General features: G+C 44.9%; 1 protein-coding gene across 1 annotated transcript; it reads right to left on the bottom strand.

The window, feature by feature from the left end:
* Positions 1-1,674: 1,674 nt before the first annotated feature.
* LOC136495772 (uncharacterized) lies at positions 1,675-2,184 on the bottom strand. Its single transcript, XM_066491606.1, has 2 exons — positions 1,830-2,184; positions 1,675-1,730 (listed from the first exon to the last, which is right to left on the bottom strand). Exons 1-2 carry the CDS (start codon positions 2,182-2,184, stop codon positions 1,675-1,677), a joined length of 411 nt encoding a protein of 136 aa, XP_066347703.1.
* Positions 2,185-14,068: the final 11,884 nt, after the last annotated feature.

Genomic DNA, 14,068 nt, shown 5'->3' with positions numbered 1-14,068 from the left:
CATCCATAAAACTAACTAATTATTCACTAAAATCAAAAAACATGGACCAAATAAGGGTATGATCTTGTTTTCCTACCTAATTTACCCTAGTACATTCAAAACTTTAGTCTAATTTGCTTCATAAGTAGCTCAAGCACTATAGAATAGAGAGAAAAGCAAAACTCTAATTACTCACTAACCAACCATTAAAACTTTAAAAAAAGGTGAAATAGCATTTTCTTACCTTCTACAACCTCTCCACCAAAGGATTTGAGACCAAAACCTTTTCCCTTAGCAGAGCAATTTTGGGAGGTGCCCAAGGCCTCTCCACCTTTTTTTCACGGGTTGGAGTGAGTGACCCGAGGAGGAAGAAGGGGCTGTAGTTTTTTATACGTGGGTCATTTGTAGGGGTGGCTGGTGATTAAGCCGCCCCTACAAATCGTAGGTATTTATACGTTGGGTATTTGTAGGGACGGCTCAATCACCAGCCGCTCCTACAAATAGCAACACTGGAGGCGGCTGATGAGTAAGTCGCCCCTACAAATCAACCTATTTATAGGGACGGCTCGTATCACCAGCCGCCCCTACTGTTCCATTTGTAGGGGCGACTGGTCTCATGAGTCCCGAGCACGTCCACTGTAGGGACAGCTCCATCATCAGCCGCCCCTACAAAAAAATTATCCCGTTGTTACAAACGTTTTTTTAGTAGTGGGGCCCACAAGACGTGGCGGTCGTTGAACCCGCGGAGGGGGAGCGTGAAGGCTTCTGGCGTGGTGGCGACCAAGGAAGAGAAGGGCCCCGGGAAATGGAGGTTTGTGAGGAGAGGACGAGGAGGGCATTGATGGAAGGCACGGTAGCTGCGGAGGAAGCCGGGGGTCGTTGAGGATGCGGTGCCAGCGCCTGTAGGCGAGGGAAACGCGGAAGAGGCGAGCGGGCTCGTCCCGGCTGACGCGGAGGAGGATCTCCGCAGTGAGATCGTCATTCAACTCCGACAGCTAGCGTGGCGGTGCCATGCGAGGGTTCGGGTGGGTGATGGGCGTGGAATGATTGACCTCGTCGCGTGTATATATGGATTTCATTTGGTTTGTTTGACTCTAAGAGCATATCCAATATATAGACTCTGTATAATCTCCGTGAAGGCCGATTTACCGAGCGTGAGCAAAAAAAAAACGCGTCTAACAGATTGTCTATCGCGTTCTCTTTTTTCCCCGTCATTGTCGGACGCCATATTTTGCGAGCCGCAGGCGCTCGCTATCCATGCCACGTGAGCGAATCCCCGTGCATCTGGCCGTCTGCTCTCTCGTGCGCCTCCATCTCCCGTGAGCGCAGCTGTTAAAAATAGACAACGGGTAATAGATAATCTGTTGGAGAAAGCTTAATTTTCACATAGCCATTCTTTTTAGAGAACCTCTAAATCTGAGATTTTAAGTCTAAACTTTACAATGTCTGTTTGGAGATGCTCTAAATTCAGTTTTGATTTGGAAAACGATCAAACTGACCGAGAGTAGTATATGAGATGGACTTTATGGGTTTTATTAAGAGTATATATATGGTATGGACTTCATAGCCTCTGTAAATTCATGAATTTGTGTATCGATTTGCCAACAATATAATCACGATTCTTGATTCTGAAGAAGCTAGGAAGAACAATATTTCTACCTATAATAGTCACAACCCTATAAAAGGCCGGGTTTTTTATAAAGCTTTTTTTTTAAGAATGGGTTTTTTTTTAAGACCGGGAAGCGTGTACTCTGCAAAACGGAAACAAGAACCTTTTTTACCACCAAATTCATAGCATAGCAGAATACAATGTACCAGTTGTTGCACGAAACTTCGAAACGAATACGCACCGCCGCACTTGTACCCGACGGGGCGGCTGGCCATGTTGCAGCGCTCGGGGATGGTGATGACCGCCTCCAGGTCGACGCCGGAGTGCTTCATGACGTCGGAGAGCAGCAGCGCGCAGAGGCACTCCGGGCTGTGCCGCCGCCCGACGTCCCCCACCGCCGCGCAGCAGCTGCCCGACGGCGCGGCCTCCGGGTCCTCCACCGCCGACGCGCATGGCGCGAGCTTCAGCGCCAGGTGGTCCGGCCTCGTCGATCCGCACTCGCCACCGGCGCCCGCGCCGGTGCCGTCCGCGCCATGCGGCGTGACCAGGACTGCGGCGCCGGCCAGGACCAGAGCGAGGACGAACAGGGTCTTCATTGCCATTGTCGTCTCGATGTCTTCAATCTCCTCCCCTCGTCGATCGTTGCCTGCACCGTCAGGCTGGTTCTCTCTTAACTATCCGTGTGTGCTCTTGTGGCTGAAATGGCATGCTAAGCTGCTGCTGCTGCTTGTATAGCGTCGAGCGTTGATGGACAACACCACATAAGCCAGCATGCCCATGATGCTTGGGGGACACTTAGCGAACCCGTACGCGTCGTCCAGTAGAGTTGTGCAAGCTCAGGCCATGGCGGCAGTGCGTGCGTCGCGCACACAAGGCTCAGTCGAGCATTCGATCGGGCTACTCATAGTTTTTTTGGTTGATGGAATGCATGGTAAGAGCTTAGATTTTGACATTTTAGACACCGGTATGTATAGTTTCGAAAGTGGATTATTATCAGTTTTTGACAGCAAGATTGCACTGTACTTTCTTGCGCACACCCTCCCCTGTGTACTTTTGACTTTCCGATCCATGGTTAACCCGGAATTCGGTGAGGCCGTGAAAGAGGACACCAGGAATGCCATGGCACGGGCGCACACGGCACGTCGGCACGCGGCTACACCTTGATGATGGGCTTGGGCAATGAGACCTCTGTCCTTTTCCAAGAGATTTCCTTGCCTGAAACAGCTTTGCCATGCGAGACGATGCCCCAATCTCGACTGTCCCAGCTCCCCGGTGTGCGGTGGGCGAAGCACCGCAATGCGCGGGCGCGTGGCGGTGCCATCATTTCCAGGAAACTGTCAAAGCTTAAGCGCACACAAGGCGAAGGTGTGCCGCTGTTTCTGATTTAAAGTAAAATCATCTAAACTGGAACTTTACAAATTTCTAGTAAAATCATCTCAAGATGGAGGAGCTTCATGCAATAGATCATGGATAATGGTAAGTGACAAGGTTGGCCACACATGGTGATGACCATTGTTCATCATATAGATGACGATGAGTTGGAGACTGGATGCTCGCGGGCATGCATCACATGGAAATAAAATGGAATGCGCAAGAGAAAATTATAATTTGTAGGACATTTTATTTCACCGGTCATTGGTATGTAGAGAAGTGCACGACCAGTTTTAGGATAGTCGAGAGGAGCAAACTCAATCTGCACGTCGGTTATCTAGCGTCACTTGTGAGGTCTAACATGCGTTGCTTAGAGAGATGAGTGGCAATTTTAAAATACTAACATGTGCTAAAGGTGTTGGTTGTCTCGTGGAATACACTTGGAGTTAGCAATTTTTCAAAAGGTTTGAAAATGATTTAAACAAGTGTTTGAAGATGAGTTGTTTGGGTTGTTTTTCACCCTACTGGATAAGTCTGGTGCTCCTGAGGGAGTTGGCACAAGAGATTAGGCTCTTTGCATCGTGAGTTGTGCGCTGACTTGGGATGCTCCGGCCCTCTGGCTGGGCCGCACAATCTAACCAGGCCTAGGGCGGTCTGACCACTGGCCATGTCCAGAGAGCAGTAGACGCGTGATATATCTTCTAAGGGGGTGTTTAGATCCCACCCAAAATCCAAAATTTTCCAAGATTCCTCGTCACATCGAATCTTGCGGCACATGCATGGAGCAATAAATATAGGTAAAAAGAACAACTAATTGCACAATTTGCCCGTAATTGACGAGACGAATCTTTTAAGCCTAAATAGTCCATAATTAGACAATTTTTGTCAAATACAAACGAAAGTACTACAGTATCCATTTTCCAAACTGGAAGGGATCTAAACACCCCCTAATAGTTGCACTCTTTGTCCGGTGGTGCTAGGTGTTGGAGCATCGGAGTAAGCGGACCACCACTGGGTTTGGCAGCTGAGCAGGCGCACTAAAACGGTTTGAAAATTCAAAAATTGGCGGCTCTTTCTCCAGTGATGCCATGTGTCATGCACCAGAGTTTTCCAGAGGGGGCTAGAACCTTCTATAAAAGGTTTAGATTAGCATCATAATCTTCTAGTGATTTCACCAGATAAAAGATCGGAGAAAAGGAGTTTCAAATGTGACTGGATAAAAGACTAATGCAGTCGGTTTGACCACCAGGTGTGTCGGTCAGACCGCCAGAGCCATTGGGTTGTCGACGGGCTGCATAACAACTAGTTTGGCTTTGACTTTAATATATAGGTGTTGTGTCCATGTGTTTGAGGGTTGCTAGTGCCCAAGGATCATAGCCACACCTTTTAGAGCCAAGGTTAGCCCTCTACTCATATATGCTAAGTTGTATTGCTTTGTGCTGAGGTTGGAGCATCTCTAGTGCGGATTGTTGAGAGATTGATTGAGTGGCACTAGAAGATTGATTTGCAAGTGAGATTGCTTGTTACTCTTGGAGGTCGCCACCACCTAAATGACTTAGTGGCTACAACTCCGTGGAAACATCGTAAGGAGATTGTGTGAAAACTCTGGAGAAGGATTTGATTGGGGCTCTTGTGCTCGTCCTCACAAGATGAAGGCAAAGAGTAACTCTAGTTGATCGGAGGCATGGAGAGTGCCTTGTTGATTGACCGACTCAAGTCTAGTGCTCACGTCAGAGCCTACCTTGTGGGGTAGTCCAAGGTTATAGGCTTGGGAGCTAGCGAGAGGAGTGGGAATCCTTTGACTCGCCTCAATAGGGAGGAGGCGGTTTGCAAGCCACCAAACCTCGAGAGAAAATCATCGCGTCATCACTTTTTTCCCATTGGTTTGCTTCTTCCTAACATTAGTCGTTTACTTGCATTATCTTGTGATGGTGTTGTTGCTTGCTAGAGTAGCTTGTTGTTTACTTTTGATCACTATCATGTATAGGAGCTCTTATGCTTGCTTATTGTTGTTGTTGCAGTTTGGTTGACCTTGCAAACTAGAGGTTGGATTGCTTATCTTGTGCATGGGGTGCTAAGGTTGTTATAGAAGGGGTGATGTCGTTATCCGACCATTAGCTTAATTTTGTATTTGTTAAACTAGGATTCATGATTAAGTTTTAGAAACAAATATTCACACACACATACACCCTATAGCATGTGCATTTGTTTCAACTAGGATTCACGATTAAGCTTTGGAAATGACTATTCACACACACCCCTCTAGCACGTGTAGGAGCTCTTGTGCTTGCTTAGTTCTTGTTGCTTATGTTGATTACCTTGCAAACTAGACTTGTGTAGGAGCTCTTGCTAGTCAGCCTAGAGGCCGCATCACTTATCTTGTGCATAGAGTGCTAATGTTGTTATGAAAGGGGTGAAGTTGTTGTATGACCGTTAGTTTAATATTCCACATGTTTTGGCTAGGATTTGTGATTAAGTTTTACAAATAACTATCCACCCCCCAATCTAGTAATCCACCTCAATCCTACACTTAGATAGTTGTCTAGATTATGTATTTGATGTGCATTTGAGATACAAACAAAGTTAGCAAGTCAAATTTGATATCAAAGATGTGTTTGTTATTAATTTTCCCAATTTGTTATTGATGAAAAATAGAAATGCATACTTGAAAGCTTCTTGAAGAAATTGAGATTATAGAAGAGAAAATATTTACTATACACGATTCTAGAGCCAGCTTCATGCCAAAGATAGAAGAGACTAAAAAGTTCTAAAAGGCTTTGGAGACTACAAGTCTAGATCTTGCCATGCATAAGGATAAAATCATGTCAAGTGTGGAACAATTAATAAAGTAGGTATTTAGCTCACCATGAAATATGTTGAAGTGCATAATATTCTAGAATTTGGATATATTTGTGTGGAGTGTTTGGATAGTTTCCACTTAGCACCAATCCAATGATTATGTGACACTATATATTGGGTGGCTTCCACCACAAAAACTGAATTTAAGAGAAGTGATTGAAAGAATGATATGGGTAACCACCATGCAAAGTTAGTGTGTCATGCCATAGGATGACATGAGACAACTAAAGAGTGGTAGGGTAGCCACCATTAAGAAGTGTGAGCCCTTATTGTACCATGTTCATAAAAGTGATTAAAGAGTTAGTTCTCTTATGTAGTGAATCCATCTCCCATATTGGTGTCGCTGGATATATGATGCAATGAAAGTCGTATCACACAAGTTTGGTGCCACTTCTAAAAAGTCAGTGACTAGATAGCCAATTTGTCAATAGTTATAAAAAAGAAACATAAGTTTGTGTTTGAAGGATGTAGAATGTGTAGTTCAAACCTAAAAAGGTTTATATTGGTTAGATCTCTAAAGTATTTACATTATACCGTGACCATCAACATAAATATTTGACAATTCGTTTGAGGAGGCATCCACCTACTCTAGGAGCCAAAGAGCGTGTCTTCATTGCCTCCAAGGAGCAAAGTTAGCTGTCTTTCGCCTGCTCTGCCACCAAGGATCAAAGAATCACACCGTCAGCACCTTGAGGATGTGGCTACACTTGAGGAAAAAGCGGATGAGGATGTGGCCGCGAAGCCACATCGCCCTAGTAGTGGAGACAATAGTTGCCGAGTGCTCGTCCTCGGTGGTGTCAAGAACCGCTTGGCCTCCTAGATCCCACCATCATCCATCGAGCATGTCTCTTCATTTTTATCGAGCACTAGTAGTAGGGAACTCTAGTGTAGTTGGCCAACCATGAGGTGGGTGACTATGTAGGTGGTTGGGATTCCATGGCCAAGCAAGGCCATCCAGGTGATATTCGAGGCGCAGTACTAAACTTAAAATGAGGCCTACATTGATATGTCTTATGCTCAATTGAGCTATTCTGATGCAGCACTTTACCCAGGAGTATTTCGAATATCATATCTATATCCTTAGGGAAAGTGTATGATAAAGATAGTTTGACAATATAGATTCTGGTAACTAAACTATAAACTAACTTAAAACGAGGTTGATCATGATGTAATAAAGAGATCGAGATGACTAAGTAGAGATAAGTGGATAAGTGGCGTAGCTAGTGGGAGATCACAAAGTGAGTATATAAGAATCATATGTCACTTCTAATCAAGCATAATTGTATCTAGAACAATGGTGAAACAAGCTTATCAAGATACAACAGAGTAAATCACAATAGTACTTCGGGGCACATCCAGTTAACCAACCCAAAGGATTGACTAATAACGAAATTCCACGAGCCATATGATTTAATAACTAGCTCAATCGTGGTGGAATACAAAGGATGGACAGGGCTGTCACCATCTACCACCTACCACTAACTATCTGGAGAGCTAGCCACAATCCATGGTACCCTATAATATAAGCACCATGCTTACACTATTTGATACTATTATAATCTCGCGCTAAGACCAGAGCACTAGCTAATGATGAGGATCCCACACTATTGAGAGCTACTAGACTAAGGGCACCCACAATGGCTGACTCTTCAGCTAGCTCTATGTATTTTTTCATATTTTAATAGAAGAGAGAGAAAAGCTAGCTCTTGATCAAAAGCTAAGCTCTTGCAAACATTTTAAGGTTATGTGAGAGTGTCATATGGGGCTATCCATGTTAAAAGCCATGTGCTAAAAGTTAGCACTATTGGAGAAGTTGGCTTAGAGCTAGTTGTAACACCCTAAAATTTGCATAATTTTAAAATAGGAGAAAATGATGTAATTATGCATTTTTGTGGGCATTTGAATTTAGGAAAATAACATTTTTTATCAAATTAAAATCAAATATAAGGTATTCCTATATGTTTATGTATTCATGCTGCTGCATATTATTTTTGTATTGTGTGGTTTGAAATCATATTTCAAATTGATTTGAGTTTGCATTTAAAATTGATTTGGAAATTAATTTAGAAAGTGGAAAAGGAATTTCTTCACCTCCCTTGCTTTGGGCCCGCTGGCCTAGTTCCACATGGCATGTTTTTCCTCTCCCACTTCACTCCCGTGCCTGTAGCCTACTCTGCTATTCTCTTCTTCGCGGCCCAACTAGCTCAGCCCAGCAGCGTGCGCCCTGGCCCAGTCAGACACGCCGCGCCGTTCCCTCTCTCTCTCTCTCTCGCTGACATGCCAGGTCCACCTATCAGCGCCATCTTCCTCGTTCGTGTCTAGGCCGGACTCCACCGCGCCACCATGACCGCCTCCTCTATGTCGCCCTTGCCGTATCACCCAAGCCAAGCCGCCCCATAAATATCGATGTCGCACCCGCCGCTCTCCCTATCGTGCCTTGTAGCAAGCCTTTGCCTCACCGAATCGCAGCTGCCGTAGCCCTAGTGCCACCACCATCGTTGGGATCATGCAGCCGCCTCACGTCGTCATTGGTTCCCCGCTCGACTTTTCAGTGTTGGTGAGTCCGCCTTGAGCTCCTCTCTCTCCCCATGCTCTTGCTTTGTTCAATGATCCTTTGTAGGCCGAGAACCGCTAGCGCCGCCCGCTCCAGCCATGGTGCCGCCGCAGACAGCTCGCCATCGGCCGCTTTCTCCTCCCGTATCAATCCCGGCCGCTCAAATCTAATCCAACGGTGGAGATCAGTCGATACCCCTTCACTGGTCACTTTTACATAAAGGCCATTACAACTATTCGAGTCTTAACCCGCCGTCCTTATATTCTTTCAAAAGAGCCCCTGTTTTCTTTACAAATTGTGGTCGTAGTCCTTATGTCGGTTTAAAACCTGATTTTATTTATTTTAATTCAAAAATCAAGTTCCACTTATTTACAGAATTGTCACTATCTTCTATAGGCCATAAAATCTCTATTTTAACTCCAATTTGATCCGTTCAACTTACGTTAGGTTCGTAAATCTATAATCTACATGTTTATACTACTTTTAAGTAGGTTTTCAACTTTTAAAATTCGAGGTTAGATTCAATCTATTATTTTACTAAAGGAAATCTTGTTTGATTCATAACTTTTTTGTTTTAGCTCTGATTTTTGTTATCTTCGTGTTTGTGTGTTCGTAGTGAGACGTAGATTCGGTTTACAAACTTTTCATCTTAATTTTATGCTGATTGGTATACTGTTCTAATCTATAGTTTTTGTTTGCTATGCATGATTGCTTCTGGATGCTTGTATATTGCTGTGGTTATCGAGTATAGATGGTGAGCAATTCGTGGGAGACCAAGAGTATTCCTTTGACGAGCCAGATCAGCAGGAGTACTTTGTTCAAGGCAAGTATAGCATGAGATCATCCTTATTTCCTATCAACTTTAATACATTTAATTCATGTTGCATGTGTCACCTTGATAGGGATTCCCTAGAATTGAACTTATACCTTGTCTCCTATGGGATATGTATTGGGTAGCTTTGTTAGTGCTCAATTAAACCATGATCTTATAACTTGACTAATGGTATATGCAATAAACATTAAAATATGACTTTTTAGCAACATGGAACCAGGGGCTAGAGCATTGGGATGTTTCTATGGTGCTCTAGATTCCTCTCCCTAAGGACTTATCTATAAGTGATCATTCGGGACTTACAGTACAGCTGTGAGGGCTATATGGTTTTGGCTTTAGCTCAGTATGAGGACCTTTTTCTAGCTTGTTAGTGGTTACCATTGTTGGCATAAGAATGGCTTGACGAATTGGGTATAGTGCGGCCTCTGTCCCCATGTGTATAGGCTGCGCGTCAATGTGCATCGGGAAGGGGGGCTCTACATCTGTTTGCCGAGTGAATCTAATGGCCCTAACTTGTTAGATGAACCTTTGAAATAGAAAAAGTCTTACAAGGAAATACAAGAGCTATATCAGAGATTCCCGAAGATCGCTTCTAGACTCTGAGCAGAGCTGATAGGTCACGATGGCAGACTATAGGATGGCAGACTACTGGTTCGGTGGCTTGCCAACCACCTACTCCCCGTTGAGACAAGCTTAAGGTTGCCACTAGTCCTCTTGCCAGTGGTGACCCTCAAGTCATAGTCTCCTATGTGGAGTTCTCACCACGAGCTCTAGCACTCGACCTGGTCGGACCACTTGATGCTCTTCACGTCTAGCTCAACTAGAGTTGCTCTTCGTGTCTCCCATAGGGCGAGCACAACATCCCTCACAAAGACTTCTCTAGAGCCACACACAATCACCACATAGGCTTCACAATGGAGAACACGCCACCAAGCCATCTAGGAGGTGGCAACCTCCAAGAGTAACAAGCACCATCGGCTTGCAAGTCGATCACCTAGTGCCAACACTTGCAATGTCTCAATGCAATACACTAGAATCACTCCCTCGCAATTAGATGCAATCACTATATGTGCAAGTGAGTTAGAGGGCTTTCAAAAACTCCCAAGCAAGGCCACATAGACCCAAGGGTGCTCAACAACTAGCCAAGTTTGGCCACCACTTCAATTTATAGTCCCAAAGGCAACTAGCTGTTGGGCAAAAGTTGCACAGACTGCGGGCACACCAGAGAGCCACTTTGAACTAGCCATTGCAGATGCCTATCCGGTGCACCGAACACCCTACCCGCGACTCCAAAAGCCCAAAACACACTAAAATAATCTCTTCTAGAATAGGGCAGTGCACCTATCTAGGGCATAGGACACCCTGTTTAGTGCATAGTACACCTTGTACAGTGCACACTGGATGACAATGTGCTAGCTAATTTTGTGCGTGAACGTCAGCTGTTGTGGAACCCTGTCCGATGTGCCAGCAGACAGCTGGTCCAGTGCCACTCAGGCAGTAGCACCAAGAGCAAAAATGCCTTCTCCTTTTTCAACACATTTGCAAATGTACTAACACCACCAAGTGTTCACCACCTTGTGCATGCGTCTTAGCTTTTCACAAACATTTTCTCAAAGGATTGCTCTCTCTATTCACCACGCCACTCGATCCTAGCAACACATGCAAAGTTAGATCCCTCAAGTGGCACTAGATGGCCAATATGCAAACAAATTTGCCCTCTGATAGTATGGCCACTGTCCTAAACCTGGCCATGCACTTCTTACACACCATGACCGGTGAAATGAAATGCCCTATAAGTCATACCTTTGGCTTGCGCATTTCATTTCATCTTCTCCAATGTTGATGCCACACAAGCACCAACCTTCATCAAGCCTTTTGATCATCAACATGAGTCAATACTTGGCTTGATCTTCCTTGAATGACATGATCCACTTCATATCATCATGCAACCTTATTGGTTCATCGATCTTAACATCACTTACTCTTCACCATTACCCATGTCCATTAGCGCCAAGTCTCTGCTCAAGCTTCTTCGCCACATGTGGTGTTGAAAGCTCTAGTTTGGTTTTGGTGAATTGATGAAACCCTAAGTGCTAACCTAGTTTATCAAAGTGATTATGAGATAGGTAGCACTACTCCAAGTGGTGAAGCAAATGAAAGATCATGACATGATGATGGTGATGCCATGGTGATGATCAAGTGCTTGGACTTAGAAAAGAAGAAAGAAAAAAATAAAAAGCTCAAGGCAAAGGTGAAATTGATAGGAGCTTTTCGGTTTAAGTGATCGAGACACTTAGCGAGTGTGATCACATTTAGGATCGATAGCCATATTATTAAGAGGGTGAAACTCGTATCGAAATACGGTTATCAAAGTGCCACTAGATGCTCTAACTCATTGCATATGCATTTAGGATCTGGTGGAAAGCCAACACCCTTGAAAATATTTGTGAAAATATGCTAACACACGTGCACAAGGTGATACACTTAGTGGTTGGCACATTTGATCAAGGGTGGTGAAGTTTAGGGTCAAAAGGAGGAATTTCATATTGACCGGACTCTGCCTTGGGTAGTGACCAGACTCTAACCCTACGTCCAATCTGTAGCCCATAGTGAAGGCCGCCCTCGGTCCCTTGACCGGACGCCGAAGAGAAAGAGGGACCGAACGCGCAAGGGTGCGTATGGTCACCTAGTGACGAACGATGATGCAAGCAACAGAGAGAGGCTGAGTGGACATGACGTAGGCCTAGGTACGGTCATGAGCCACCGGACACATCTGGTTGTGAATTTCTGCCTCTAGAACATTACTAGAAGTGACCAGACGCCAGGTGACAGTGCGTCCGGTCCTACATTGCAGTGCATCCGGTTGTAACTTAACACATGGCGCGAAGCTGACAAGTCATTAAGATTGGGCGCTCAGCATTTGAGGCTGATGACACGTGGCGAGCATCGAGCGACTGGACGCTGGGGTCCTACGTCCGATCAACCTAACCGGCGCGTCCGGTCAACCCGTGTTTCACTAGACAGAGGAGCCAACAGCTCTATTCATGGGGTTCTCTATTTAAGCCCCATGGTTGGCTCAAGCTCACTCTCTTGGCCATTTGCATTGACATAGAAATCTTGTGAACTTAGCCAAAGCCTTCCCACTCATCTCCATCATTGATTCATCATCTTTGTGAGGTTGGGAGAGAATCCAAGTGCATTGCTTGAGTAATTGCATCTAGAGGCACTTGGTGTTCGTGTTTCACTATAGGATTCGCTTGTTACTCTTGGTGGTTGCCACCACCTAGACAGCTTGGAGCAGTGATGATCGTCGAGCGGAGGTTGGTGATTATCTCCGGCTCCGATCATGGTGATTGTGAGGGGTTCTTGACCTTTCCCCGACGGAGAGCCAAAAGGTACTCTAGTAAATTGCTCGTGGCTTATGTGATCCTCATCTTGTGTTGGTTGTGCAGCACTCTATTGAGGGTTTGGCATGTGATGCCAATTAGCGCGTGAACCTCCAAGTGAGTGAATCACCACAATGAGGACTAGCTTGCCGGCAAGCAAGTGAACCTCGATAAAAATCATTGTGTCATCATTTAATTTCGAGGAGATTGGTCTTCAGTGGTATTCATTCTTGTGATTGATTGGTTCATTCCTCGACTTAGTGATATAACCATCTTGCTCTCTCTTTTTACATTACCACAAACTAGTTGTCAAGCTCTTTAGTGTAGCTAGTCATGAGAGCATGTTAGTTTGGTTAGTGTGGCACTTTAGTTAGCCTTTGAGAGCACACTAACTTAGTGTAGTAACATAGCCATTGTGTGGATAGAGACTATAAGAAACTAGAATTGTGGTAGGTGGCTTGCTTTTTAGTAGGCTAGCGCAAAACTCGCTTCACCTCATATTTGTCTAACCGGTTTGCTAAGTGTTGTTGTAGAAATTTTTAATAGACTATTCACCCCCCTCTAGCCATTAAGACCTTTCAGGTGTGTCGCTCCAAAGCCTCCGACTTGCCCCTCATACTTGCAACCGGTCCATCAAGCCAAGCCTTGTCTTGATCTTCTTCACCTAGCCACATGACTCCATGTCATGTATCATATGCAATAAGCTCCTTCATCACATGTGTGAGCATTGCAACATATCCAATCCATTTCCACCTTCATGGCTCAAGTTGCTCACACTAGTGTACCTATGGACTAATCACCTGTGTATCTCACATAAATACATATTAGTCCACCTAGGTTGTCACTCAATTATCAAAACCAAACAAGGACCTTTCAAGAGCTCAACTTACTCTAACTCCCACTACTAGCCTAACTAAAGAAATGACTAATAGTGGCTACTTCTTATCTCTGGCACTCGATACTCTACTTGTGTATTTACAAATGAGCCAAACACCCATGTTTATATTACGTAAGATGGAGGGATATTTGTAGCTAAAGTGGAGGCGGTGGAGCTGACATGTGGTGTCAAGCGACGCCCTATGGCGTCAGCTGACCCTTGGATGCACTGCCTTAACATCCTAGGGCTCTGGTGGCTCCTCCATGGTGGTTGTGGACTGACCCAAGTCAGTTGTATGGCGGTTGTAGGTTTCCTTCTCTGACTTTTGGGCCCTTGGATCCTTGGATCCCTCCATGGAGACCCTCAGATCAAACCGACCAAGGATCAACATGTAGATGTGCTCAACTTTGTGTTTCTTGACCAGACACACAGACTGCTGATATGGAGGTGGCAGGGGGGCATAGGACGACCTCAGTGGAGTCGGACGAGCCCACCAGTCAGCCCGTAGGGCCTCTGTCTCCTTTTTCCAAGCTCTAGTGATTCATTTCTACATATTCTATAAAGTGTTTCCTGGATGCAAATATTCTCAAGTACAAGTGGA

The sequence above is a fragment of the Miscanthus floridulus genome, chromosome 12 (assembly GCF_019320115.1).
Source record: "Miscanthus floridulus cultivar M001 chromosome 12, ASM1932011v1, whole genome shotgun sequence".
Lineage (NCBI taxonomy): Eukaryota > Viridiplantae > Streptophyta > Magnoliopsida > Poales > Poaceae > Miscanthus > Miscanthus floridulus.
Note: the sequence above shows the minus strand (reverse complement) of the source record. Positions and strands in the feature narration are given on the sequence as shown.

What these genes read in the sequence shown, in the direction of transcription:
- LOC136495772 (XM_066491606.1), bottom strand. Translation starts at nt 2,184, where the DNA reads ATGAAGACCCTGTTCGTCCTCGCTCTGGTCCTGGCCGGCGCCGCAGTC. An exon ending in CGTCGGGTACAAGTGCGGCG is followed by an intron (nt 1,731 to 1,829) that starts GTGCGTATTCGT and finishes TCCGTTTTGCAG; the next exon opens with AGTACACGCTTCCCGGTCTT.